Here is a 24,417-nt window from a genome sequence, read left to right as displayed (position 1 = left end):
GAAAGGAAGGACTATTGCATCCTTCTAGTTCACTGTAGCAACATAATTTTATGGGTCATGTTTTTAAGTAGAAAATACGTTATCTTTTACTATAGCATACATTAAGTATGTGACTAATAATCTTTGTTGAATGCTTTTTACAATTTTTATACAGAAGGTGGTGTAAATTAGGTGGTCCATAATGACCAAAACCATAGACCTGTTAAGATCTTTTCCCCAAAGTTATTAAAGTAAGAATGCATAGCGCCTTACCAGGTAATGAATCAGCACATTGCCTGAAGCCTCATGAATCTCAATAGAAACTTGTTTTTCCTGATTGCCCTTTTGCAGAAGCAAGACACATTGATTTTAGTGGAACTTGCTTCCAAATAAGTATACGGTGGATTACTGCCGACATGTTGGGCATGAAGGACAGTAAGCAAATTAAAAATGTTATCTTGTACAAGCACTACAAGAATAGTGCTTGTACACTACAGTAGGCAGTCCAAAGCAGATCTTGATAGCACAGCCATCGAGGCAGTAAGCAGCAAGCGGCAGCATTCTTACTGGACAGTAAGAATACTGCCGCTTGCTGCTTACTGCCTCGATGGCTGTGCTATCAAGATCTGTTAACAGCAAAAACAGTTGTGTAATTACAGTCTTAAGCAAAGGATGCAATCAAAATTGAGTTACCTTGCTTTTAAAGCATTTTGCTTTGCTGTGCTCATAATAGCTTCGATCATTTAAAACCTTATCTTTGATTTTGCTGGGTATACAGTTTTTAAACTTTTCTACCTGTCCTAATAATGACACTAAATTAGATTTTGTGCTTGAACCATTTCCATGTTTAAAATACAGTGTCTTGCCACACAAATGTAGTTAAAACCAGGGTTCAGCTCACTTTATTAGCAAGTAGACTTGCCAGATATCTGGTTAGACCTGAACAATTTGAGTTTGCTCCCACTATAAGACAGTTTTGAGTAATGTTTGTCAAGGCTAGTGTGAATCCTTGTTTACAATGTATGCCAACTGAGCTCTTAAAAGCATATATTTATTGAACTAAAACTGCTCTATAGGGCAAATATTTATATAGAGAGAGATTTAAAATCACTGCTAGTAATTGTAGGTTAAATGGCATGTTATCCAAAGGTGACAATGTTTACTAATGTCTTTTGGCTTAGACGATCTTTAGCATTGTTTAAATTATTATGCACATATATCTAAATTTTAAATGAGAGATTTTTGTTTTGTTTTGTTTTTCTGGTACTGAAAGAGCCACTGATATGGGAGTGCTGTTCAGTTGAGAGCTTTGTCGGCTTTAAGTATGAAACCCTGTGTTCTTGTAATTTGAATATAGTTCTGTTGTGAACTACTTTAAAAAGTGTGTTTGAATGCCAGCTTGGCTTGGAGGACTGTGGTGTCATCAAACTATCTAAAGGTCTTCCACCGGCAGTGCCTCCCTCCCCTTAAGATGGAAAACTGGCAACAATTCCTTTAGAACACTGGACGTTTTTGTTATTGTTAGACACCTGATTGACTCGTACTGGAAATCTGTTTTGAGGAGCTGCTAGGTAGAGAGTCTTAAATTTGTTTACATCCAGTTTTTAACTTGAAATGCAACGCTTCTTCTACAGAAGAAAAGTCCTGTAGTTAGTGTTTGTTGTATTAATGGAACGCAGATAGAACCTCAACTTGCCAAATAAGTGCTAAGTACAAGCTGTGAGCTGATAGCTCTTGTTGCGCTTTGTAACAGCTTAATGCAACCTTGAATAGAGCAACCTCACTTTTGCATTGAATAATTACTAAGGCATGGGTAAATTCTTTGCAAAAGTCCTAATGCAGAACAGTGCCTTTTGCTTGATTTTTTTATTTGGCCATCTGTTTAATTAGCGCCATTACAAGAAAAACCTCAAGTATTTATATATATCTGTAAGGCCAGAAGGGGACCATGAACACTTTGTCTGACCTACACAATGCAGGCTAAAAGGTTTTTGTTTTTTTTAACCAAGGTTTCCTTTCTGTGAGTTGTCACTACAGACACATGGTAGATGAGAGCTAAGTACTGTAATGCAATAATGGAATCTCTGCCACAAATGATCAATATCTAGAAAAAGTTGAGAATCCAAAGATTTCAAAAGCAGATATCGGCCAGGGTATTCCATTTAAATGTGTTCTACACACTTTGTGTTTATCAACAAGACTGTCATTTTGGGAGGCAAGCCAGCATGTATTGCTGTATATTTTGAACAATTCATTTCTCATGAGTTTTCCTGAGAGCAGCATTTGCAGGATTGCATCCCTGGATGTTGGTGCAGGAGGAATATATAAATATGAAGGTATATGCACAGTGTTTGAACTTGACAAATCTTTCAGGTTTAACTCATGCACTGATTGCTGTGCTTAAAAGTAGGAGTACAGATTGTACTGTGAAAACTATCAGCTGACTTTTATAAGCTGCTAAATGAACCTCCAGATCTTTATTGCAGTTATATTTATTATGAGAGCCTAGCAAGTTAGTAGGTTATCATCATCCCCCATCCCTCCCCCCCCCAACGCGCAGGTGCACGCGCATACACACACAGGAAAATGGGCTGAGACTATAGATTGTTTCTCTGTGTTGTATAATAAATGGCTTTTGGCTGTGTGTATATGAAGGGAAGCCATTGTTTCCAAACTTTTAAACAATAGTAGACACTTCTGGATCTGAAACTTTTGAATGTATTGGGTAAGGTGTGCAGCTGTGCCTTTTTGTAAATGTTTATTTAAACAGGCATAAATTGTTGTAAATGTAGGGAAGTTCTAACAACTCAGTAATTATCATTTTTGTGTGAACCAGTTTGAATTGTCATGTTACTGTGTAATTGACTTGCTCTAAAATGAATAATAAATTTAATAAAACAATGCCATTGTCTTGTTTTTTATCCACTTGTTTTGTTTAGTTTTTTTAAAAATACAATACTCAAATGAGTATTTAATATCAAACATTGGTAACATGATGATTTTAGTCATGTTGGAATTTAAGCTTGGCTTTTAAAGAGCCATGACTGAATAGCTTATAGGGCGTTCAAACGTAGTCCCCTCAAGGAACAGAAATTCTAACTTACATTCAGAGCTATTGTAAATACTTTGCTCTTATGCTTTGGCATAACTTGTTAGATTCATCAGTTGTTTCACCTTGTATTGTGTTCCAAATGCTAGATTTATTAATTTAAACACTCAGGTAGCTTGGGGAGGAGTTCTAATGAAAGTCTTGGTACTTTAGGAGGCATCTACTAAAGCTGTGATGTTTTACTTTTTTAATGAAAGGGATCTCTGTTGCGCAAGAGTAAGGCAAGCTTTGTTTTCATTTTTTTTTATACCAGGGCCACAGCCGTCTCTGGGAGTTAGTTTTGGAACACCATTCGGTTCAGGTATTGGCACTGGCTTGCAATCAAGTGGCTTAGGCTCTTCAAGCCTTGGAGGTACACTTTAACTTTTCTAATGTTTCACTGAATTACTATACAGCACTTCGTAGACTGAACTGGGCAGCACACTTCCCTGGTAGAACTTTTAGCCCCCAATGTATGTTTATGCCAGATAGGCAAGGCCAAGCCCCCCTGTGTTCCATTTTAATCGATCTGAAATAATTACCAGTTTCTGGTTCTGTACCCAAGCCTCCGATTTAGGTTGGTTGAAATACCAAGCATGCATTGCAAGAGTCAGCAATCTAATCTTCTGCCATTCTTTAATACATCTTGCTTGAGAACAGTGAAGATTAATTAAAGGCATTTGTCTGCACAGGCATATTTATTGTATACCCTTAAAGACTTTTGTCTCACTCATTCCATCATGGTCTCCAGTCTGTCAGGACAAGCACCCTTTTGATTGTATGAGGTTACAGTCTCACTTTTCAGGAATATATCTTGGTTATGAACTGCTTCTAGCTGTTACAGATAATTAGTGCCTGAAGTATCTCTTAAAAGCTGTGTGTACATAAGCTTGTATTTTGTTATCTGCTTTGAGACTAAGTAGTGGGGCATGTTTGAAAAGTAATGCTGTGCTCCATTCAGAAGATAGACGCTTCAGGATATTGTACAGGAGTTCTTGCTTTTTTGGGGGTGGTGGTGGTGAGGGGTAGCATGTTTCAGGACCCAGCGTGTGATAGAGAGAGAGGCGGCTAGTATAGTTCACACTTTCAAAAGCAGTAACGTTTGTTCTCCTTGTAAGGAGTGCTGCTGACTTCCCCATAGTACATGAACAGACATAAGGAACATTGGTACTCTTACTTTGCATGTTGACTTGCCATAACAATGTACCATGCCAAAGGCCCAGCAAAGTGTATCATACCTCTTGCAAAACAGCCACATTGCCTTTCCCTGTTTTAAAAGTCTGTCTTATGTACACAACTTACAAGCACACCTTTAAGGCAAGAAAAGGAATAGTAACGGTTTTGGAAGCATTAAAGTTGAGCATCACCTGGGCTGCAGAACACACGCTTGCTGTTCTTCTGTGTGCAAATCATGATCTCATGCTTTCCCCTCCCCCCCCACCTCCAGAAATAATTTAGACCACCTCCAAAAATAATTTAGAATACCTAGGCTTCAATCCTATGCACACTTACCTGGAAGTGACTAATTTCTGAGTAGACATGCCTAGGATTGTATTGTAGAATACTCTGAGTCTTCCTGTTCTCATTGCTGCACGGGAGTAAGACATTACTATAACACCTGTCTTTTTTTTTAACCCGCAGCAGGGTGGTTAGGTTCAGAGGCAGACTTGAAGCTTCTTGCCCATTGATTTCTACTTCAGGAAATAAGTGGAAATTGTGAGCTGCACCCATTTGTTACCTTAAACAGAGATCCTGAGCATGCACACGGTTTCTTTCCAGCCCTATATGAGGGAGAAAAGACAGGTACATTCATCCCCATCAGGCCCTTGCACGAAGGCAGAAGGAGCGATTCTGTGCTTGCTTGATTGCGCAGTAATGGCAGTAAAACCATGCCTCGCACAGCTGTCCAGCACATGGGCTTTAAGAGGAGGATGCCTTTTTGTATCTTTCTACTACTTAAAGAAGAGTTTGTCTCTTGGCAAATGCCTAGTGCAGCCATAAATCTTCTGCAGCTGCATCCACATTAGCAAGGCTGGTCCTTCAGCGTTATTAAAATGTGTGTCCATCTGTAGGCATCTCAATTAAACATTGCAGTCTTCACAATGGAGTGTCTTCTTGAAAGTACTACAAAGGCAGTGAATTTTTCTGCCCACTGTATTCAGGAACAGCTTCACCTTGGTGGCTGATCAGGCCTTTTAAGGGAGCCCAAGTCCTTTAATTCAAGCCAGCCCTGTGTGTACATTGTTTTAATTTGTGTCCCATGTCTTCACTGCTGTTCCATTAGGATTTGGAAGTAGCTCTGGTTTTGGAAGCACTGCTACAGGTGCATCATCATTTGGATTTGGAACGACAAATAAGCCTTCAGGAAGCCTTAGTGCAGGTTTGTCTTTTTTTTGTTTTTCCAATGTTAAGGTAATTAAGTTGCTCTAAGTACCTAGCCTGCCCTGCCCTGAATAGCCCGATCTCATCCAGTCTCAGAAGCTAAATAGGGTCGGCCATAGCTACTACTTGGATGGAAGATCTCCAAGGAATACCAGGGTTGTGACACAGAGGCAGGCAATGGCAAACCACCTCTGAACATCTCTTGCCTTGAAAATCCTATATGGCTGCCACAAGTCAGCCATGACTTGACAAGTGCTTTCCACCACTAAGTGCAAACCTAGATTCAAGTTCTGCATGTTCAAGAAACTTGCAGTGCTATTCTGAGCAGACATACCCTTCTAAGCCAATTCTGCACAGGAAAGGCTGTGTTAGATTTTTTTCCCTCATAGCAGTCCCTCAAGTTGAAAGGCAAGACTCCTATGAAGCTGAAGACAGTTTGAAAAGCAGTTCCCCTTTGCTAGTGAAAGGGGGAAAGTGAAAATCCTACTGGGCATGCCCAGGTTCCTGGGTTCTCTTAAAGTTAACTCTTAAGATCCCAGCCAATGTCTTTGTAAACAAATAGTGGAAGATTCCAGCCTTCAGTGCTGCCACCTTACTTTGTTATTTTAAAAGTCTCTTATTTTTATCAGTCCTGCAGTATTATTTGTTTAAAACGTTTTAGCCTGCTTTCTCCCAACTCTAAATGTAGGCTTACAGCTTTACAGTTATGCTAAAATTGAATGTTTCTTTTTAAACCAAGTGTATAGTTATTCCTGTGAGCTCTCTAAATTGGTTAAATGACAACTCAGAATACAAGAGAGGAAACTTGTAAATGTTTCATTGCTTGTGATATGATTTCTAATAAGTTTTCCCCTGCTTTATGTAAAAATGGGCAACATTCAAATGTCACAACAAACCATAGCTGTTAGTATAAACACTTCTGGAATCCTTGGGCTTCCATACTCAATCATCTCTCTCCTTCCATGTGGAGCCAAGATTGAAGACTTGTAAATTTAGGAAATCTTCAATCTAATCACAATTATGATATCTGGATTTGAACACAGTTGAGATTTTTCTGTTTACCTGCAAACTTTGATTTTGAAGTATAGCTTAATCCTGCTTTGAACAGAAGCAACAAACATCAGTTTGTTAATGCATCAAAATTCAGAGTAATCAACCAACATTGTGCTGCACGCTCTTAAGTGAAGGGACATATAAGCCAGAGTATTTCAGACTCATCACTTTCAAATTGCAGCTTCTGATGTCTGGATGTAGCTATGGTACACTAATAATACGTACATTGCCTTGTTTCTAGGCTAGATGTAATTTCACATGCTAGATTTTTTTTTCGGTTTGTTGAAAAGAATCAATTACCTTACTGCTAACTGATACACAACTGAGAAACTGCTGCTGCTATGGTAACCCTGTCACTTAGCTGCCTTATAGCATTCCCTCTTAGACACTCAGGCAGCCTAGCCTAGCAAGATACCTTTGGAGACAATCAAATACTCCTTGTGTGCATAGTAGCTTTGGCACTTTAGTCTTCATTAAATGACTTGAGGTTATCTATACTGTGTTTTTGGAAGCAGCAAGTCAGAATTTCAGCTGTTGACCTCATGCCTTTTTTTAAAGAAAGCAGATTACATATATTTCCCAAGTTGAACATTCCTTAGATAAATAAACCCCTTTGTAGGGTGCTGGGTTATACAGCCCTCCTTCTGCAAACTACTGAAGTAGTCGTATGCTTAAAGAGTTCGCAATGTAGGGGCCCAGGTCCACTGCACCTATAGAACCAACTGTCTGTTCTGCAGAGCCCAGTTTTATAAACAAGGCCCAATAACACCATCATCCTTCAAGGTAACACAAAACTAATTGCCAGTGACCTTTGACTTGTGTGGTCTCTGCAGGAATCTCCTTGTTCAGTGATAAACTTCCCCTGACGTGAGGGAAGCAGAAGGGAATCTAGGGCGCATTCTGGATCTCCATCCTAGGGTTAGGATGGAGGTTTGCATCTGAGGACTCTAATAACTCATGGATAATTTTTTTTTAAAGAAACCAACTTCAACCATTTGCACAAAAGGCTTTGTTTTGTAGCCTCACAGCTCTTTTCCGCACTGCTTGTTAAGATTTTCGGTTTGTCAGGACATGCCTCTGTGTGCTTGTGGTTGGGCATATCTGTAGCAGGTTGCATCTCTTCATTCTTATATGCTGCTTTATTTGACTCCTGGTTCTCCCTTGGCTAATAGAACACATGTCTGACTTGCATTTTCTTTTACTATGATACCTACTTGAGGCATCATATTCCGGACTCTGATCTGTACCAATACATGGTGTACATATGGGATTTTGCTACCATCCTCCATCATCAACCCCTCTCCGCCCATACACATGCATAAGAACATAAGAGAAGCCATGTTGGATCAGGCCAATGGCCCATCCAGTCCAACACTTTGTGTCACACAGTGGCCAATATGTGTGTGTGTGTATACATACATACATACACACACACACACACACACATATATATATACTGTGTCTAATAGCCACTGACAGACCTCTGCTCCATATTTTTATCCAATCCCCTCTTAAAGCTGGCTATGCTTGTAGCCGCCACCACCTCCTGTGGCAGTGAATTCCACATGTTAATCACCCTTTGGGTAAAGAAGTACTTCCTTTTATCCATTCTAAACTGACTGCTCAGCAATTTCATTGAATGCCCACGAGTTCTTGTACTGTGAGAAAGGGAGAAAAGTACTTCTTTCTCTACTTTCTCCATCCCATGCATAATCTTGTAAACCTCTATTATGCACACACCTTATTAGAAGAAACACACACTTACGCCTTCTCTTCAGTATGCAATTTATGCTAGTTTGTAGGAAAACTTGTTTCACTGGACAAGGATTAATCAAACCACACTGCATACTGAAATGCGTGTTTCTGTGTAGAGAGAAGAATGGGTTCTCTTGAATGTATATGTATATATATATTTATTGCCTGTCACCCTGAAAAATGAGCAAAAGAGCAGTATACCAGTTGGGAGCCTCACATAATATTCCTGATGGTAAAATCAGGAGTTAATGCAAAATGTTGCCCCTCGGGCATTCCAGCTATAGTTGGTAATTTGCCTTTCTTCAGCACAGTACAGCAACAGCGCATCCTGGCCTAGTTCTTTTTGGAGATTTTTGTGTATGTATGAAGTGACTCACTATCCTTGGGCACACAAGTTGCGCAGACAAGTTCTCTCGTCATAGGACATTTCATGTGGCCTGAAGGATAACCAGCAATGGGAGGCAGTTTTTCCATTGCAGCCGTTATGTATGTTGAAGTGTAGCGCCTTAAAGCAAGTGATCTATTCCTGTATTCTCAGACTGACAGCCATAGCTTTATGATGAATTCCCTGAATGGCAGTGTATGCATGCAGTTGTTTCCCACTTACCATTTGGGTGAAAACGTAACTTTTTATTAGATGAAAGAAATAACTGAGTCTCCGCATCATCTCATGTTGAAATATTTTCCCCTCCCCTCCAAGGCTTTGGCAGTTCAAGCACATCTGGGTTTAACTTCAGCAATCCTGGCATCACAGCATCTGCTGGCCTGACATTTGGGGTGTCCAATCCAGCCTCTGCAAGCTTTGGCACAGGAGGACAACTTCTTCAGCTGAAGAAACCCCCAGCTGGAAACAAGAGGGGGAAGAGATGAAGGGCAGAAAGGGGGAGGCACAAGGGCAGGCGGGGGCCGAGAGGAGGAGGGCGTTGCTGCATTCACGCGGCTCATTGTGAGAAAATCTATTTTTTTACGCTGATAAAATAGGTGCTCTGCATCTTGGAGATTTATAACATTTTGCTACTTCTTCCTGTCCTGGATTATTAAAATGTAACAAACAGCTATTTTCTTGTGAATCAAAGCCCAATTAAGAATTTTTTTTGGTCTTAGGTTTAGATATGTATTTCATGATTAAAGAATCCTGTAAAATCATATATTTAACCTTCTAACAGTAGCAGAATATTTTTGTCGATAAGCTTTAAACCATGTAGAAACATGCATACTTGGAGGGTTTTGGTTTTTGTATAGAGAAAGTTATATTCTAGTAAAATATGCTAGAGCCCGTATTGTCTGTTTCACCTTTTAAAATCATCAGGGTGGTTTAGTGTATATGTATGTAAATATATACAGTACAAATACACAGCTGAGTGTGCATACTTGGTACATTTAATTCATTTAAAACTTTTCTCATAAGATAGAGAGTTAGGTAGAGGTGGGGTCCACAGTTGAGGCCCTCGTGTGTGCTGGAGAACAAGGGCAAGAACATGCTTTGCTGCCCTGCCTGGTCCCTGCTCCACCTCCATGGCCACTGAGCATAATGTTTTGATGGGGCTACACATGTACAAACCAATGTGCATCAACTAAGGCTGCCTTTTCAGTTTATCAGATCTTATGTGGGACATGGTCCCTGTAATGGATGGACCTCCTGGGATATTACACCCTCAAGTCGATGTCAGAGGTGAGGGAGGAATGCTGTGTGAAGAGGGAGATATGGGTTGTTTCTTATCCCTGTACCCTGTCATGTGGAGGAGAGCGATCTGTGGGGATCTCTTAAACGCTTCCAAATTCAGTTTTGGTTCTGAGTAGTTCTCACCCCTTCCACAAATATGCACATAGTGTTCCAGCATATCAAACACAAATGTATTAATGCATGTATTTTCAAGACATGAAACATAGCAAGTTGTCTCATCTGATAACCATTCTTATTTTGTTTCCATTCATTGCGTTGAACTGTGTGTTCACAGTTAACATACTCAAGCTGATTAGTTTTGAACCCTGGCGATATTTTCAGCTTCAGGGCTTCAGAAGGAACCCGTAACTTTGGAGAGCAGATGGCTGATTCATGCATTCTGAAATAGCCCCAATCTGCACAAAAAACTCTCATGAGTGGCTCTCCTTGTATGAACAGCATAACAGAAGAGCACTCTGGGAAAGGCGTGGCAAAACTTCTAGAAGCAGAGTGCACCAAGGATGAGGAAACATCTAGTGAAAATTTGCAGCATCTTCTGCAGACTTCCTTGTCTCACCTTGTGCTATGCACATAAGCAGTATGCAAAAGAATTCAGCACTGACTGGGGCTATTTCAGAACAAATGAGTCCACTTTGTTTAGGGCGTTTATTTCCAATATAGACAAAGCCTGTGCTGTTCTGAGACAAGCATTGGTTCCAAAAAGGAGATACTTGCTTTTATGCTCAAGGACAGCAGGGCACAATAAGTAGCTGCAAAGTGTAGCTCAAGGTCATATACTAAGAGTAGACGCTGGGAAACAGCTGTAATTCTAGTCTTGTTTGAGTTCAGGTGATGGCATCCTTGCATTTTGAAGCCCCGTCTTCTGCGAAGTAAAAGCAACGTAATGGGAACGCTGGTTTCCTTAAACTAGGGGCTGCCCAGTGCTGTCAGCACAGATCCCTTTCATTTCAATGGGGCTTTTGCTAGGCCATTTATTTCAGGGGTGTGGGCTGTAAATCAGCCAGTCTCAATACTGCTGCATGTGTCTGTGTAGAACTTCAGTGAGGTCTCGTCTTTTTACATAGAAACTTTTTTGTATATAATCCAAGCAAATATTTGCAGTTCTCATGTAGGCACCTTTAGAAAGTGTAATTGTACATATTCTGGTTTTGAACTTGTCTGCCTTCGGTTTAGTATTATTTTTGTAAGTTCTGCTGGTTTTATGTCTTACGTAATAAATAATCAGGCAGATGTGTGAGTCTTGAATGTGTTGTGTTCAGAAATAAAGGGGAATAGCTTGCTTAGCACAAGGCTTTTCACCTTTATACACATGTGCAAGCAACATTTGAAGTATGAGCAGGTTGTTGGGTTTTATTTGTTTATTTTAAAGGAGGGTAGAGCTTTTAAACCTGATGGGATTAAGAAAAGCTTAAAATTCATTTCAGACCACAGTTTTATTTTGAATTAGTGTTGGGCTTGTATTAGGCTTCAGTTTAAAGAAAAGCAAACCTGATGTGTGTTTCCCTGCTTTTTACAAGATTACAACATTGAACCACTGAATTTCCTTGCTGTATATAATTTGTGAAGCTATTTTTTTAACTGTTGTCTTTGTCCACATGTGCAGCTTTCTGTTTCACAATTAAAAACTGATTTAAGTGTGCCTTGTTATTAAAAATTGTCTTTATTTCTGAATGTGTCCCTATTTCCCCAAAGACCTAGGCAGTGATTCTACTGCACTCATTGACATGAAGACTATGCTCAGTGGAACCAAAGACCAATGTACACAAGCCAGTGTGCATAAGCAGCTTTCAGTCTTCATTTAGGAGAAAGGTGGTATAAATGAAGATGAATAAACGTATTTTCTTCCATATTGGAGCAGTCCTGATGGGTCTCACTTGTACACTTGTATAGACAGTATAATGTGGGAACCAGGCATCACCTTCCATGTTGGCATCAGCAGTAGCTGGGAAATGTATTGTTAATAACTTGTTATGCTAAGAGAAATATCTGCGGGGTGTTGTCCAGTTTCTGCTTCCAATAATTCAGTTGCTTTTCCCCCCTTTTCAACTCCAAAGCTGTGTGTATGAGAGCAAATATCAGGTAGTTAGTACTTAATTTTAACTGCTGTATGAACATCAGCAGTAGTCATTGGCATGTTAAACTAGCTTATTTTTTATTTTATTTTATTAGATTTATATTTCACCCTTCCTGTCAAAGAAGGCTCAGTTTCTTCCATGTGAGACCAATAGTTTTATCTCCTCCATCCTCTTTATTTGGGCTGTTATTGACCCCAAGTCCTTTCTGGTGATTTTTTTTAAAATTGGGTTTAGATTGGTACTCTTGAGCAATTGATAATTTGTAGCAGGCAAACAAAATTCAAGACCAGTGGCATCTTTAATGCAACAAAATTTTCCAGTGAATAAGCTTTCATGAGCCAAAGCTCACCATGCCCTGGAAGATTTTGCTGATGTGCCACTAAACCTGAATTTTGAAGCAACTGACTCACATAGCTTTTATTCTAGTGGAACAAAGGTCTCAAAGAGGCACACAGGGTGGGAGAAAACAATTATTAATATTTTGTACTAAGGAGGCATCAGAATTCTAAAGGTGCTAAAGCAGAACGCCAGATTCTGTACCACTTCTGGCCCAAGATAATGCAGACACATTAGCTGGGATCCAAGGAGCTGGTCAGGCTAACCGAAGGGCCTTCACATTAGCCTAGTTAATTTTGGTTTACTTTTTCTTTAACAACAGGAAAGAACCCTCTGTTTCAAAAGCAATTTGTCACTAGCCTTAGAGGCAAGGAAGCTGCTGTGTCGAGCAAACATATCCCCCCTGGAATAACGGAACTAGTTCCACAGTATTCTAGCGATCCCACCCACTTGAAATTAATTGTTTTTTCCTGTGCACTTTTTTAAAAAATATATTTTGAAAAGCATTTGTACCAGTGGGAAACCAATCCAACTTACAGAAAGCTCTAATCGGTACGTGTACAGCTGGATACTGGTTTCTTAATCAGTTCCAGTGTTTTCTTTTTCCTCCCACTTCATTGGCTCCTATTAAATGGTTTGTTGTTCTGTATTCCAAAGACTTTACAATCTGATGTCTTCCACTTGTAGAGGCTCTCTGCCCCACCCCCTTAGATAATGCATCTAATAACACAATAGTCTGCATTGCGAACTGTATTTTTAAAATTTTTGGTGCTGCTTACCCCCTCTGCTTGAAATGCTTTATCCCTGAAGCACTGGGATACCACTAGTAATTAAGACTTTAGTAACAAATAATGAGATCCATAGGTTGCTACATTAATAATGTTTCTTCACAATGTTTAAATGGTAGAACAATTGGAATTATTTGTGCATTTGAGGGTTGGTTCATGCCACCTTTCCCTCTGGATCTTGCCTGATTCCCCTCCATTCTGTGTTCTCTATGGCTTCTATGAGCCCTGTCCCTGGAATAGCCTTTCTGGTCATCCAAAGTGGGTTCCTCTTTTGCCAGCAGGAAAGCTGCCAAGATCCAACCCAAAATTACTACATTAAAATAAAAATCAGATCTTTGTTCTGTTTCAATGGGACTTAACACAGAATTTCCTGTTGGATCATCCCTTCATCCATCTACAGAGAAGACATCAATCCACGAAGACCCAGGTTAGCTAATTACCGTGAAACTGATGTTCTGATAACTGGTCAAAGGTAGTGTTTGAAGATTTCATTTCTGAAGCATTTCCATTTGTACTAAGTACATTTCAAATCTCACGCGATCTTGTAACCATGCTGAAGTAACATGAAAGCCGGATTGGTCTCATAGGTTATTGTGTCAGACTAGGATCTGGGAGGTTCAGGGTCATTAAATCACCTCTGCTTCTGGTTGTATGTCCACAGAGTGCTTGTCATCAGAGGATGATCTTAACTCTCAAGTACACTGGGAACTCTCCTAAGAAGCTAAAATCATTAAACAAGCTATTGTACTTTGGTCTCATCATAAGAAGGCTCACTGGAAAAGACAATAATGCTAGAAAAGAGAGCCAGTTTGGTGTAGTGGTTAAGTGTGTGGACACTTATCTGGGAGAACTGGGTTTGATTCCCCACTCCTCCATTTGCAGCTGCTGGAATGGCCTTGGGTCAGCCATAGCTCTCATAGGAGTTGTCCTTGAAAGGGCAGCTGCTTCAAGAGCTCTCTCAGCCCCACCTATCTCACAGGGTGTCTGTTGTGTGTGTTGGGGGGGGGGGGAGGTAAAGGAGATTGTGACCACTCTGACTCTGCAATTCAAAGTATAGGGCAGGATATAATTTTTTTTTTAAAGTTGAAGGCAGGAAAAAAGGAAGACCCATTGTGGGATACAGTGACTCAATAAGGCAGCCACAACCTTCTGTTTGCAAGACCTGAGCGAGGCTGTTAACAATGGGATGCTTTGAAGGTCATTAATTTATAGAGTTGCCATAAGTTTGAAGCAATGTGATGGCACATAACACACACAGTCGGGGGTGGGGGACTGTGTCCAAATCTATTTAAGAAGCTTGATAGATTATGAGAGATTTTAGCCAGGCTCTTCCTCAGCAAAAAACAAGCTTACTGCTCTGCTTATAATAACTATAAATTCTGTTGCTGGGTTCGTGTTTTGCCTCTGGAAGGTGTCACACTCAGTCTTTGGCATCTCCGGTTAAAGGGCCCGCAGCAATAGAACAGGACCTTGGAGAGCCACTGATGGTCAAGGTAGACAACATTGGACAGGGTAGGTCAGGGCGTGACTTTGCCTGTGAAGGTTTCATGTGCTTGTACAACTTTTTACATTTAGTGCCTTGAGGCAAAGTGAACATTTTATTGTTTGATGCCATCCTCTTCAGAGCTGCTTCTGGGGTGGGTGAGTGGGATCCATTGATTAAAGAGTCTACTTGAGCCTTGGGGGTGGGGAGGACTGAACGTAACTTACTTCAGTGTTCTAAAGTTGAGAGTGACTGTTGTCAATCACTCACACTTGCTCTTGGAAACAAACTCCTGCTTAAGCGGCACAGCCAATGGCGTGTCAGCCAGCAGGATCTTATAAATGAAATACACTTTTGGGAGCACGAGTAAAATAAGATTGCAGCATTCCTAATTTGAAATGAAACTCTTGTTTTATTATTAGAACAAAGTTTGAGTCCAGTGGCACCTTTAACATCAACAACATTTTATTCAAAGTATAAGCTTTCATGCGCATGCACACGGAAGTTTATACCTTGAATAAAACTTTTTTGGTCTTTAAGGTGCCACTGGCCTCAAAGTCTAATTTGTGCAACACTACCTTTGAATCCTCTTAGATCCAGGTGGGCAGCCGTGTTGGTCTGAAGCAATAGAACAAAGCTGGAGTCCAGTAGCATCTTTAAGACCAGCAAAGTTTTATTCACAAGTTAAGCTTTCTAGCACACAAAAAGTTACACCGTGAATAAAACTTTGTTGATCTTAAAGGTGCTACTGGACTCCAACTCTGAATCCTTTTTGGCTGTCATCACATATGAGCATCACCACAAGGGGGCAATAAGTGGCTGGAATTCTGTTCCAGCATGAAAATATCCCTGCAAAGGCCCATCAATCTACCAAGAATGCACTAAGGAGCTGTCTCTCAATTGTTCTTTTTCTTTCCATCCCAGGCACCTCTCAGCGGCGATTGTCAGTACAGCCAAAGCTTAGCACCATCCAAGAAATAATACTTCCAAATTCCAATTCTGATCAGTGATGGAAATTTAAACGGGTCACTTCCTGGCAAGCTAATGTCCTGTCTTCTGCCGCTGCCAGTTTCACTACAACACTGTACAATCTAGCAACACTAACCATTCAGAGTTAGTGCCAACCCCCAAGCTTGTTTGTGATCATGTATCATTAATATACAAAGACATGAAGCTGCCTTGCACTCAGTCAGCCCATTGGTCTATCAGGGTCTGAGCTGTCTACTCTGACTGGCAGCTGCTCTCCAGTGTCTCAGGCGGCGGTCTTTTACATCTATCCCTTACTATCTGAGCCTGTTCACTGGATATGCCACGGATTGACCCTGGGACCTTCTGCATGGAAAGCAGATGTTGTGCCACTGAGCCACCCCTAAAGACTACGGATGGTTCAGTGGAAGTAGATTTACAGCCCTACTCTGCCAAGGAAAGCTCACTGGGTGATCTTGGGCCAGTCACACTCTTTCAGCCTAACCTACCTCACAGAGTTGTTGTGAGAAAACGGGGGTGGAAAGAATGGCGTTGTACTTGAAGGGCTGTCATATAGAGGATGGTGCAGAATTGTTATCTGTTGTTCCAGATCAGACCAGAACCAACTGTTCGAATTTAAATCAAAACAGTTTTTGCCTAAACATTAGGATGAATTTCCTGACAGAGCAGTTCCTCAGTGGAAAAGGCTTCCTTGGGAGGTGGTGGGCTCTCCTTCTTAGAAGCTTTTTAAATAGAGGCTAGATGGCCATTTGACAGCAATGCTGATTCTGTGAACTCAGGCAGATCATGAAAGCGAGGGCAGGAAGGGTTACATCAGTGTTCAGTTCTCATGGCCCTTTCTTAAATGCCCAGGAAATGCTGATTGCCACTTTGGAGACAGGAAGCAGTTTTTTTCCAGGCCAGTTTTGTCAGGGATCCTGGAGGAGTTCCCCCTGCCCCATCTGCCAGGTGTGGAGCAGGGGTCACTAGGTGTGTGTGTGTGTGTGTGTGTGGGACATATTTATGAATTTCCTGCATTGTGTAAGGGGTTAGACTAGATGACCCTGGAGATCCCTTCCAACTCTATGATTCTATCAATCTAAGCTTCTTTAGCTCCCAGTTGGGGGGGGGGGGGGAAACAAGGAATAAATGAATAAAATAAAAATAAACACATAGCATTCTTGAGGTCTCCCCTGCAGACACAATGGCACCACCCAGACTTGCTTAGCTGTATATCAAGCAGCACTTCAAAGCACAGCTACAGAGGCCACTTGTAAAGTTGTCATTCCTCCATGGAGCTATATTCACAGGTGCTTGTCTTCTATCAGTGGCCACTGCTGTTAAGTGATGGAAAGGGAATATTATGACCGTTCACCATGCTCTGGAAATTTTAAACCATCAGGGTGTTACACAATAACTGCAGGATAACTGGACTAAGTGCAGGATAACATGGCTGTCTGAACCCAGCATCTCTCTGCGCATTTTGGCACATAAGAACATAAGAGAAGCCATGTTGGATCAGGCCAATGACCCATCCAGTCCAATACTCTGTGTCACAATATATGTGTGTGTGTATATATACACACACACACACATATACATACATACATACACACACATATATATACACACACATATATATACTGTGGCTAATACCCACTGATGGACCTCTGCTCCATATTTTTATCCAATCCCCTCTTAAAGCTGGCTATGCTTGTAGCCGCCACTACCTCCTGTGGCAGTGAGTTCCACATGTTAATCACCCTTTGGGTGAAGAAGTACTTCCTTTTATCCATTCTAAACTGACTGCTCAGCAATTTCATTGAATGCCCACGAGTTCTTGTATTGTGAGAAAGGGAGAAAAGTACTTCTTTCTCCATCCCATGCATTATCTTGTAAACCTCTACCATGTCACCCTGCAGTCCATGTTTCTTCAAGCTAAAGAGCCCCAAGCGTTTTAACCTTTCTTCATAGAGAAAGTGTTCCAAACCTTTAATCATTCTAGTTGCCCTTTTCTGCATTTTTTCCAATGCTATAATATCCTTTTTGAGGTGCGGTGACCAGAATTGTACACAGTATTCCAAATGAGACCGCACCATCGATTTCTACAGGGGCATTATGATACTGGCTTTGTTTTCAATTCCCTTCCTAATAATTCCCAGCATGGCGTTGGCCTTTTTTATTGCAATTGTACACTGTCTTGACATTTTCAATGAGTTATCTACCATGACCCCAAGATCTCTTTCTTAGTTAGTCTCTGCCAGTTCACAACCCATCAACTTGTATTTGTAGCTGGGATTCTTGGCCCCAATGTGCATTACTTTGCACTTGGCCACATTTAACCTCATCTGCCACGTTGACGCCCACTCACCCAGCCTTAACAGATCCCTTTGGAGTGCCTCACAATCCTCTCTGGTTCTCACCACCCTGAACAATTTAGTGTCATCTGCAATCCTAGCCACTTCACTGCTTACTCCCAACTCCCGATCATTAATGAACAAGTTAAAGAGCATGGGACCCAGTACTGAGCCCTGTGGCACCCCACTGCTTACCGTCCTCCACTGTGAAGACTGCCCATTTATACTCACTCTCTGCTTCCTATTAATTAGCCAGTTTTTGATTCACAAGAGGACCTGTCCTTTTACTCCATGACTCTCGAGCTTACTAAGGAGCCTTTGATAAGGAACTTTATCAAAAGCTTTCTGGAAGTCAAGGTAAACAACATTTATTGGGTCCCCTTTGTCCACATGTTTGTTCACCCCCTCAAAGAACTGTAACAGGTTAGTGAGGCAAGATCTTCCCTTACAGAACCCATGCTGAGTATTCCTCAATAACTTGTGTTCATCAATGTGCCTACTCATTCTGTCCTTGATAATGGTTTCTACCAACTTTCCCGGTATTGAAGTCAGACTGACTGGCCTGTAATTTCCCAGATCTCCTCCGGAACCCTTTTTAAAGATGGGGGTGACATTTGCTACCTTCCAGTCCTCAGGAATGGAGGCAGATTTCAATGAAAGATTACATATTTTTGTCAGGAGATCCACAAGCTCAACTTTGAGTTCTTTCAGAACTCTTGGATGTATGCCATCCGGACCTGGTGACTTATTAGTTTTTAATTCGTCAATCAGTTGTAGGACCTCCTCTCTTGTCACCTCAATTTGACTGAAATCTTTCAACACCCCTTCCAAAATTAGTGATTCTGGAGCGGGCAGACACTTCTCATCTTCCACAGTGAAGACTGAGGCAAAAAATACATTCAGCTTCTCAGCCATTTCCCTATCCTCCTTCAGTAATCCTTTTACCCCTTGGTCATCCAAGGGCCCCACTGCCTCCCTGACTTGTTTCCTGCTTCTAATATATTTGAAGAAATTTTTATTGTTGGTCTTTATGTTTTTTGCAATATGCTCCTCATAGTCCCTTTTTGCCTGCCTTATCACAGTCTTGCATTTGATTTGCCACAGCCTGTGTTCCCTTTTATTAATCTCACTTGGACTAGCTTTCCACCGCTTAAAGGAGTCCTTCTTACCTTTTACAGCTTCCATTACTTTGTTTGTTAACCATGCAGGCCTTTTTTTATACCTGCTTGTGCCTTTCCTAACTTGTGGTATATATTTTATCTGAGCTTCTTGGATTGTAGTTTTAAATAGCCTCCAAGCTTCCCCAAGGGTTTTGACTGTATTTACCTTTCCTTTCAGTTTCCTCTTCACATGCCTCCTCATCTCAGAGAATTTACCCCTTTTAAAGTTAAATGTGGTTGTGCTGGTCTTTTGGGGCAACTCCCTATTTATACAAATGGTGAAATCAATAACGTTATGGTCACTGCTCCCAAGCGATGCGATCACTTTTACATCTCTCACCAAGTCTTGGGCATTACTTAGGACCAAATCCAGGATTGCCCCACCCCTGGTAAGTTCTGTGACCATCTGCTTCATAGCACAGTCATTGAGAGCGTCTAGAAACTCAGTCTCTTTCTCTCAACCTGAACACACATTGACCCAATCAATCTGCGGGTAGTTAAAATCACCTATTACGACACAGTTTTTATGTTTAGCTGCTGCCTTTAATCCTTCCATCATATTATAATCGTCCTCTATCTTTTGATTTGGTGGGCGATAACAAACTCCCATAGTTAAATTTCCTTTTGAGCCCTCTATTTTGACCCAATGGATTTCTAGAAGGGAATCTAATTCTCTGACCTCAGTCTTACTGGACTGTATACCCCCTCTGACATACAGAGCCACCCCACCTCCAACCCTTCCCTCCCTATCCTTCCGATATAACTTATATCCAGGAGCCACCGTGTCCCACTGATTCTCTTCATTCCACCAAGTTTCTGAAATTCCCACAATGTCTATGTTTTCTCCCAACACTAAACTCACCAATTCCAACTCACCAATTTTACTTCGAACACTTCTAGGATTTGTATACAAACATCTATAATTTCCCAGGCAAGTTAGGCCCGCCGCCTTCCTCCTGCTGCCTCGAGACTTTGACAGACACTCCATACTGTTTGTCACCATCTCAGTGGACAACTCTGATCCATTACCCGGTAGAAAGGTAACAGCTAACCCTTCATCTCTTTGAGACTAGTCCTCCCGAACCAGAGACATTTAATCTCCTGTCGGTTTTCCCCCAAGATTTAGTTTAAAAACTGCTCTGCCCCCTTTTTGATTTTAAGCAGCAGCTTGGTTCCATCTGGGGACAAGTGGAGACCGTCTCTTTTGTACAGCTCCCGCTTGTTCCAGAAAGCATCCCAGTGCCTAACAAACTTAAACCCTTCCTCCCTACACCATTGTCTCATCCACACATTGAGACTTCTAATTTGTGCCTGTCTCTCCAGCCCTGCACGTGGAACAGGTAGCACTTCTGAGAAGGCTACCTTGGAGGTCCTGGCCTTAAGTCTTCCGCCTAGCAGCCTAAATTTTCCCTCCAGGACCTCACGACTGCATTTCCCCACATCGTTGGCGCCAACATGCACCACCACCACTGGCTCCTCCCCAGCACTTCTGTCAGACTATCTACAACACGCGTAATGTCCGCTACCTTCGCACCAGGCAAGCAAGTCACCATATGGTCAGTACGTGGTTTTGCCATCCAGCTGTCTACTTGCCTAAGGATTGAATCATTAACTACCAAGACCACCCCATCTCTCCCTGCCCACGGATGGTTCCTTGGCGCAAAATGATACCCGCTCACCAACTGAAGAAGAGGTCCCTTCTGAGGGCGCATTCCCCTTATCCTCAGCACGGTGCCCTGTTCCCTCTCGACCCTCATGCTCCCTGGCAGCAACGGGGCTGCCACATTCAGAGTAGGGCTCATCTAATACGTCCCCAAGAGTCTTCTCTGAGTGCCTAACTGACTGTCTCTGCTTCCCCAGGTCAGTCTCCTCGGCCTCAAGGGTACGAACTCGTTCCCTGAGTACCAGGAGCTCCTTGCATCGAGCACACACCCAAGACTTCTGTCCTGTGGGCAGATAGTCATACATGTGACCCTCAGTGCAAAACACTGGAAAGCCCCCACCCCTCTGCTGGCATTCTACCTTCATGATAGCTTTTTTAAAATATACAGTCCCCCTTTAATCCTGTTTGTTTATGTGGCTCTCCTTCTGGAGGGTCTACTTACCTTATTGGGAACACAAGGACAATAGGGATCTGGGTTCCTGGTCCTTACACAGTCCCCAGCCTAAGAGCCACAGGCCAAGAGCCCTTTAGCTCTCGCCTTTCGGCTTGCGCCAAAGACTCACGCCTCTGGCAAGGCGCAGCTTAATAATGCAAAGAGGGTGGGGCCTCAGTCTGCCCCAGGAAGACAGCCACTCCTAATCAATCAGCAACAATCACCTTTAGCCCACTCAAACCAAACAAACAGCAGTTCCCCAGCAACCACAGAAATTTCAGCAATCACACAGTCACACAAACTCAGAAATTCTCAGCAATTCCCCCAGCTGTTCAGAAAGCCAAACCTCACCCTTATAGGACTTCTTATCTGCTCTCTCTCAGAGCTCTCTGAAATGTGCACAATATGTGGTACTTGGAGCAACCTCTGTGTAATTATTTATTTATTGAAAAAATGTATCTGCCACCTCCCCAAAGGCAAGCTTGGTGGTGGAAAGTAATGTTAAGTCACAGCCCATTTAAGGTGACCCCCATAAGACTGTTTAGGCAAGAGACGTTCAGAGGTGGTTTGCCATTGCCTGCCTCTGCATTAGCAACCCTGGAACTCCTTGGATGTCTCCCACCCAAGTACTACCCAGGGCCGATCTTGCTTAGCTTCTGAGATTAGATGAGATTGGGCTAGCCTGGGTTATTCAGGTCAGGGCCAAAAGAGATTAATATTAGTATATCACTTAGGAAATTTCTATGCCACCACTCCACAGAATGGAGTAAAACAACACCAAACCATAAAATGAAATGAAAATCATCAAAAGTAACAAACCATTAAAAACACAGCCACAACATAAAGCAAGTAGCAGTCTAAAATGATCCTTGTTAAACTGTCCTCAGAACAGAAGCAATTTTAAAAGATCAGTCTGCTTAATTAAAAGTCTGGGTAAAAATAAACCTTTTTGCCTGCCATCTAAAAGAGCATAGAGTAAGTGCCAGGTAGCACATCACACAAATGACAGGCCATCAGGGGTAGCATATCACATAGATGACGGGCCATCACTGAAAAGGCCCTGTCTCTGGTGTCCACCCACTTCCTCAGGCAGGGGGACAGAGAACAGTGCTTGTGAAGAGGGTCTTAACTGGTGGGCTTCCTACAGCAATTATAACATTACAACACATCTTCCCACCAGCAGAAACACATCGCATCAAGAGAATTTACACCACTTCCAGATATTCATGACGGCACAGGGCATGGGAACTATATACAAACAAGGTGCCCCATGTGGGCAAAACCCTGAATGGGTTACCTTATGGATGATGTGTGGCCTCTTCATATGGCAAAGGTGGAGTGTGGCAAAGTGTGAAGTGACCCTCAGGTTTGCTAGAAACAGCAGCAGAAGAGACAAGCAGTCAGTGAGTTTCTCTGGCTACTCTGGCATAGCAAACAAAATGGGCAAGCATAGGTCCTCCCCCACCTATGGATCTATAATAAAGAGGAGTGGTAAGTCTATGACGTTTCTGTTTTAAATATTTGCGGTTTTTCTTTTTAAAATTAAGATGCCTGTTATTTTATTTAATAATTGCATATGACATAAAGTCTTCAAATTAGCCAAAGGCTGGATTAAATTTCCGTGGTGTTAATTTCAAGCATTAAGGCACTGCTGAAATTAATTTTAAATTGCAGCCGGGGTTATACTAGTTTAACTCTCAGCCCATCCTGAATCTCTTTGGTGGATAAACAGATGACCTCATTTCCAAATGCCCTCAATTTTATACCTTCCGTAAACTCTTGTGACTGCTTAATAAAACAAAAATGAGGTCTTATTTCTCCTCCCCTCACCATCTCCCAAATAAATTCACAAATGGAATGGCAGCATTAGCTCAGCTTTGGTCTCTTAAACAATTACCCTTGAAATTTAATTTACTATTATATATATAATGAATTGCTAGCTTACCAGGTACCAAAATTTATTGCCATAATGAATTACAGTCCCCCCCTAAAAAAAAAAAAAGCTGAAAGAAGAGTGAGGAAAGTTAATAGGATATATTTAAAGCTTATTTCCTAAAAAGTAAATTTGAGCTGTTATAAGATCACAAAATGCTGAGACCAGATGATGTCTTTTTAAAGATTATCAATTAGTCCACCTCCAGTCCAAGGCAAGATCTCAGTCTGGAAAGTGAGACAAGGCATAGTAGTGATTACAGGGGTGGACCAGAGCTCAGGAGACCAGTGACCAGTGTTCAAAGTTGCATTCAGTTGTGACACTTGCTGGCAGTGCCATTAAGAAGTTCATTGATGCCAGGGGGCTTAGATTCCAGTGCTGAGAACCAAATTGTGGGTGATCCTAGGTCACTCATTGTTGGCCTAACCTACATCACAGGGTTATTGTGAAGACAAAAGGGAAGAGGACCTCCCTCAAACCCCACCCCCTACCTTGAGCTCTTTAGAGGAAGGGTGGAATGAAAATGTACTAGATAGATTTCTAATCCATTAATCAGAATCCTTTTCTCATCAATCCTCGCAATTTTCCAGTATAATAGATAACGGTATTGATTTGTGAGGTTTATGCCTGGACTCTCTCCTATGAAAACAGCACTCAAAATAGTTTTCAACAATAAAATTAAAAACTAAAAACAAAATAAAAAGTATAATGCCTAGCTTGCAGTGCTACCCTATCTGGCCTTAGTACAGTCCAAGTCTATTTATTCCAACTGATTTAGACTACTGTAACTCCAGCAACCACCAGCAGCATAAAACATGATTACAGAACAGCAGCAACAGTTAACAACAGTAATATCAGCAGAGATAGTAAAAGTAGTAGTAATTAAGAAAATTAAGTAATTGAACTATCCATACAGATAAAAACAGCATCTAATCAGCCAGTAAACCACTTTGGAATCTTTTAGCTAAGAAGTAAAATTAAAAAATTATCAAATAAAAAACCAAAAGCATTTTGAAATAAAATGATTTTGATTAGGCATCAGGCAGCTAAATGCCGGGGGGCATGAAGACTCGGCAGGGTATGGGATTCCCTTGGCTGGGGACTACAACTGTAAAAAGCCCTGCCCTATGTACCCACCAGGCTTACCTCTGTGTTAAAGCAGGCAATGGTGGCCAGTCTCATAGGAGCGGAAGCTATTTTCCCCACACCATCTATGAAACGTGCACACAGGGCTTTTTTTCTGGGGGAATGTGTCAGAATGGAGTTCCAGAACCTCTTAACG

The 24,417-nt window shown here is 41.5% G+C and overlaps 1 protein-coding gene across 3 annotated transcripts in view; it reads left to right on the top strand.

Moving 5' to 3' along the window:
- Positions 1 to 11,580, top strand: part of NUP58 (nucleoporin 58) — a 29,979-nt gene extending 18,399 nt beyond the window's left edge. For 2 of the 3 annotated variants that reach the window (XM_060234795.1, XM_060234794.1), the window contains 3 exons: positions 3,342 to 3,440; positions 5,352 to 5,447; positions 8,958 to 11,580. In XM_060234795.1, the coding sequence (XP_060090778.1) occupies positions 3,342 to 3,440; positions 5,352 to 5,447; positions 8,958 to 9,127 (365 nt within the window). In that variant the 3' untranslated portion in view covers positions 9,128 to 11,580. The remainder of the gene's footprint in view (positions 1 to 3,341; positions 3,441 to 5,351; positions 5,448 to 8,957) is intronic. The other variant, XM_060234796.1, reaches the window with a different exon arrangement.
- The last annotated feature ends 12,837 nt before the right edge of the window (positions 11,581 to 24,417 follow it).

This window comes from Heteronotia binoei, chromosome 3 (genome assembly GCF_032191835.1).
Source record: "Heteronotia binoei isolate CCM8104 ecotype False Entrance Well chromosome 3, APGP_CSIRO_Hbin_v1, whole genome shotgun sequence".
NCBI lineage: Eukaryota > Metazoa > Chordata > Lepidosauria > Squamata > Gekkonidae > Heteronotia > Heteronotia binoei.
This window is presented reverse-complemented; position numbering and strand designations above follow the sequence as displayed.